Source organism: Sinocyclocheilus anshuiensis, unplaced genomic scaffold (genome assembly GCF_001515605.1).
Source record: "Sinocyclocheilus anshuiensis isolate Anshui unplaced genomic scaffold, SAMN03320099.WGS_v1.1 scaffold532, whole genome shotgun sequence".
Taxonomy (NCBI): domain Eukaryota; kingdom Metazoa; phylum Chordata; class Actinopteri; order Cypriniformes; family Cyprinidae; genus Sinocyclocheilus; species Sinocyclocheilus anshuiensis.
The window spans coordinates 1,523,446-1,529,016 of NW_015555819.1; the positions used below are offsets into that span (position 1 = coordinate 1,523,446).

Consider the following 5,571-nt stretch of genomic DNA (forward strand, 5'->3'; position numbering starts at 1 on the left):
CTAAGCTATTTTATTGAGAAATCACAGAACAGTGTTGACAATACATTTCCGCGCTGAATGATTCTGTGCGCCTGATGTACGCACTACTGTCTGTAGCTGTGTGCGCGTTACAGTCCAGCAGCGCATTAGATTAGAATGGCGATTAACTTACCTGTACAATAAGCTGTTTAAAACGTGCATTCTCCCGTTCAATTTCGAGCATCCAGTAATATAATCACACATGTCTTGTGGAGCGCTTTCAGAGTACGCATTTATTTGTCATTTGAACTGTTTGGAAACTGAGTGTAAATGTGGAAGTCCTTCAAATATTTCTTATCCTGTTGCGCCCTCTATAGGACCAGAGACTAGTCGACGTCGATTAGTCGGTGCAGCCCCTAATATATATATATATATATATATATATATACATTTAGTTTTTTTTGCCAGTATATGACCAATATGTGTGTTGTTTAGGTTGCTGATGATGGTTATGGTGTATCATATATTATTCTTGGAGAAGATCTCATCAACTTCCACATATCCAGCAAACACTCCAGCCCAGAGACCGTGAGTTCACTTTATTACATCTCAAATGTAATATAAAATATCATAAAGTATACATAATAATAATTATAGTTGTTATAATTTTTATACAATTAATAATCATATATAAAGTCGTTTTTAAGATGTTTTTAAGAAATTAATTATTCAGCATCAAATTAATTCAGCAAGGATGCATTAAATTGATCAAAATTGACATTAAAGACATTCATAATGTTGTAATATTTTAAAACATTAAAATATAAAAGTTACTTTAGTTTAAATTGTAATATTTTTTATTAGTATTTTTGATCAAATAAATAAGCCTTGGTGCAGAAACATAAAAAAATCTTAGCAAAGTTACACTTTTGAATGGTAGTGTATAATAAAATTGATAATATTATTCAAATAATTCATAATGTGATGTAATAATTCTGTACATATGTAAAATAAAATGTTCCCTTTTTTTGTGATTTATAGGACTCTCACCGCTTTGGAAGTAACATTAGAAAGGCAATGCTTGATATCCTGGATCTTTTCCAGCTTGACAACAAAGCTAACAACAAGTGATCTTTCTCTTCTTGTTTTCTCATTTCTCAAAAGGGAAATCATTTTAAAATATTTTAAACAGAGGGCTGATCTTCCTTAGGCATGTACAGAGTAATTGTTGGTTTTAATTACAATTAATATTCAAAGAATAGTCATTTAAACAGGGCAGAGCATGCTATCTGGGCATCTGATAAAATTGCATTGTTGAGAGAAGATATTCTTTTTGGGTTGATAATTATATCACATATTGTATGTCGCAGAGATTTTTTTGTTTGTGCTGGGATGTATTCATGCACTGTTGCCTTAATCTCTGGAACAGATGTGAATAGGCTAGAAATGTTCAGAAGATCCTGGAAAACCTGTGGCCTTTTTGTGCTGCTGTACATTCAGACTTTCGCTTTTTCTGCTTTTGTGTTCAAACATTTTTTTTTTTTTCAGATGAATATCTCAGACTCAGGTTTTCAACTTAATATATTCACTTTATTGTGACTTGAATTGTTTTTGAAGTAAAACTGTGGCAGGTTACAGGGAAGCTATACAGGGAGGACAAGCCAAATATTTCAAACATATAGGGCAATGATACATATTTTCTTTCACTTGTGTTTTTTTTGTTTGTTATTTAAGCAAGGTCAAAGAATTGCAGCAGTGTGAACATTATCATATATATGGTTATTTTAATGTATTTAATGACTCACTAACACTCAAACAACACTCCAAATAATGTAATAATTTAGCTGTATGTTCATATTAGGACATTCTGAGTGCACTAAGAAAAAAGCCAAAAATAGAAGAAATTGGGATATCATTCCCAGGTATAAGGTACAAAAAGATTTATTTCTGTATATGTTGTTTCTCAGTGACAGAAAAGTGCTATTTATTTATCGGTTCCTCATCAAACATATCTGAAAGTGTGCTTATGGATTTAATGAATAATAATTATTCTTGATTGTAAACATGAATGCAAATGAATACAATTTAAAGGGAAAGTGTCACTTAACTTGATGTGTTGTGCAATGTATCAAATATATTTGTATCATTTTCCACAGTAGACCTCATTTTTGCAGCACAGGTGTGATATAGGAACTGTTTGGCATTGTTACTGTAATTCAAAACACATTTCAACAATAAAAGTTCACTTTTAAGATTGATCTGATCTGTATACTTCACATTTTCTGATTATGTAAAATGAGCACTGTAAGTACATTATTTTACTTTTTTTTTTTTTTTTTTTACATTGTTTCACTGAAATTTAGTTTTTCACAATGTGGTGTGTGTTTATGGAGTATAGTCATGAAATAAAGCAAGTTCATATGAATATATCACTATTCAAGTAATATTACAAATACTCAAGCAGCTCCTGGAGGGCCACTGTCCTGCAGAGTTTAGTTCCAAACCTAATTAAACAAACCTAAACCAGCTAATCAAGGTCTTCTGGATTATTGGAAACTTCCAGACAAGTGTTTGGAGCTGGCTGGAGCTAAACTCTCCTTTCTAACACTAGAAACTCCTTTACTAACGTGTTAAGCTTAATCTTTTATGCCACCAGTAGATGGCGATATATGCTACTGATATTAAATAACAGTCTGAAAATTATAAAGACACTAACATGACACATCTATGAAGTATACTTTTTATTGAGGAATTGTCTTAAAACAAAGGTACAGTGTAAGTGCAGCCCTATGAAGAAGAACTGTGGCAGGAATCACTGGGGGAACTGTGACAGGGAGTAGCCTACTGGCACCGATGCAGCTGAGACAGCGCTCTGAGCAGCCATGACAAGAACCTTTGGGCTGGCAGTGGCAGGAAACTCTTCTGAGGTCAAGACAGGATCGACTGGGACTGAGCTGACATTGCAAAGAGCTTGGAGTTGGGGGCAACCATGACAGCACCCCCTGTAGCACCAGGATGAACAAGATCTGGCTTTTGAATGGCCGTAGATCAACTGAGGTGAAGCTGAGATTGGAGCTTCTGGCTGGGGCAGTTACAGGAGCCTCTGAGGCGGCAAGAACAGGAATACTTGGGTGCTTGTGGCAGGGATCACAGGGGCAGCCATGACCTGGAACACTGGCATCAAGAAGGCAGAGACGGAGAGCTTTGGGACAGCAATACCTCAGCTTCCTTAGCAACTGTGACTAGCACCGAGGTGGCCAAGAAAGAAAGCTCCTAACATTAGGGAGGCAGAAAGCTCTGGCATTCAGAGGGTTGTGGCAGGAACCGCTTGGACTTGGAACCAAAACCAAACGTGGCAACCAAATGAACTATGTAAAAATACAATATGTAGAAATCCCTCCAGAAGCAGTGTCTCCATGTGCAAATACTGCTCCCACAAGCCAAGTCGCAAGACACTGCACAAGGCTTCCTCGCCCCGCAAAAGCGGGAGGAGAGATGGAAGTGTCTCCTATTGCAGCCTACAAGATGCTAAGCTGCATGAGAGAGCAACTAGTGTTGTCTTATGCAATGATCTGAAACAAAACAGAAACAAAATGAGAACAGATTTGACTTGGCGATTTCCATGCAATCTTTGATCTTATGTACAGTACCATGAACCAGTTGTGGTACAGGATTTGCCCCAGACCAAGCCACTGGTTTGGCTTTTCCTGCAGGAGATGCCAAGGCACAAGGCGCTTGAAAAGGCTTGCTCGCCCAGCAAGATGCAAAGGCGAGAATTGGAATGAAAGCGTATTCCATTGCAGCCTGCAAGACGCTAAGCTGCATGAGAGATGGCAACTGGTGTGGTCTTATGCAAACCAGTTTTGGGACAGGATTTGCCCCAGACCAAGCTGCGGACTTGGGTTTTCCTGCAGGAGAGCCCTGAGCAAATGGCAGCATTCTGTGAAGAATGATGCGAGGGACATCTGATTTTCACCTTAAACCAGGGTTCCTCAATTCTGGTCCTCAACTTCTACTTTCCTGCAGAGTGTTGCTCCAACCTTGATCTCTCTTTGAAACGCACCTGCCTGTAATATTCTAGTAATCCTGAAGACCTTGATCAGTTGTTCAGGTGTGTTTTATTAGAGTTGGCTCTAAGCTCTTCAGTAAAGTGGATCTTGAAGGCCAGGGTTGAGAACCCCAGCCCAAAACTTTGCACCTGCTCTGTTTGATCATTTCATTCTAAGCTGTAAGATCTGACTTCAAGTCAGAAAAAAAAACAGGAACAATTCCTGCATTTTCTAGTGGGCCATTTTTATTAAGCTACTTGTGTCTGATTTGGATTTTTGTGAAGCTCTTACCCTTCTACAGGCCAAGTTTGGACCAATGAGTCTATTTTACAGATCATAGCCCCTTGTGAAATGTCCTCACAGAATGGCAAACAACAGAACCACCAAGTGACCACACCATTGCTGGTCAACCATAGTAGTGGTTCTCTGGAGAGGACTATGCCACTGTGCCTGGAGGAAAGAGATTTAGTCTGATATGAAAGTTTGCTTTAATGCAGTGTGTTTTTTTCTGTACCTGTTAACATAAAAGAAATTAATTATTTAATGCATACCAGAGTACGACTTGTATGGTGACCTCCTCATAATCTCTCCACATCTGAAGTCAATCAGCTTGACGTTGGATGTCCCCCTGGTAATGAGAAGGTTGTCCAGTTTGACGTCACGTTGGAGCACTCAACTGAGGCACACATGTGCACAGCATGCGCCATCTTGTCGTGTTCGTCCCTCTCTGCGGCTTCAAATGTGACGCCTCATGAAGTCAGCCAGATTCTTACAGGGAGAGGGACATTTATGGACCATGACGAAATAGACAGGGTGGCCCTGCTAGTCCAACAGCCTGATGATCTCTGGCACGTTGGGGCCTTTATTTGCCAGGATTGTAAGGGCCACCTCCTTTGGAAGGGGCTTTTGATGATCAGACTAAAATACAGTATTTTATCATAATTATGCTAGGTACACACCACAAGATAATCGGGCTGATTTTGGGCCGATTTCTCCCCTTCTGACAATCCTAGGTAATCTCCCAATTATCTTGGTGGTTCTAAGCCCTCTGGATAACGTTCGCTGTCGGCTGACTCACGCCCGGTTTGGATTACTCTTTTGTCTTGCCCTCAATATACCCATTTGCCATTGTCAGAACCTTGCCTGTTTTTATGACCACGCCTTTAAATAAAAGCTTTGCAGATGGATCCGCACGTCTCACGTCTCGTTCGCCCCTTAACATGAGGTGTGTTAAGAGTGACTGAATCTGCCCGGAAGAACGTCGGAGGCACCCCAATCGCGAAACATGTTGAATATTTACGATCAGAAATCCTGATGTGTGGGGGGAACGTCACGGCACACCACACTCTATAGGAGCAAAACGGTTAAATCTAGGATTTTTTGTCCTCATGTTTGTGGTCTCTCACATTTTGAAGCTCGTATAAGATTTTAAAAATCTTTTAGTGTGTACCCAGCATTAGATGGAGGTGTTAAAGTTATGAGATATTGTTTAGATAGTGCAGCCTACCTACAATGAACATGTATTCCGTGTCTTTGGACTTTGTGAAGTATTTCAAGGCCACCT

At 39.3% G+C, this 5,571-nt stretch overlaps 1 protein-coding gene across 2 annotated transcripts in view; it reads left to right on the forward strand.

The window, feature by feature from the left end:
• Positions 1-2,148, forward strand: part of LOC107675280 (carnitine O-palmitoyltransferase 1, liver isoform-like) — a 41,906-nt gene extending 39,758 nt beyond the window's left edge. Inside the window, exons 18-19 of one of the 2 annotated variants that reach the window (XM_016469574.1) lie at positions 454-546; positions 1,000-2,148. In XM_016469574.1, the coding sequence (XP_016325060.1) occupies positions 454-546; positions 1,000-1,089 (183 nt within the window). In that variant the 3' untranslated portion in view covers positions 1,090-2,148. The remainder of the gene's footprint in view (positions 1-453; positions 547-999) is intronic. The other variant, XM_016469575.1, reaches the window with a different exon arrangement.
• Positions 2,149-5,571: the final 3,423 nt, after the last annotated feature.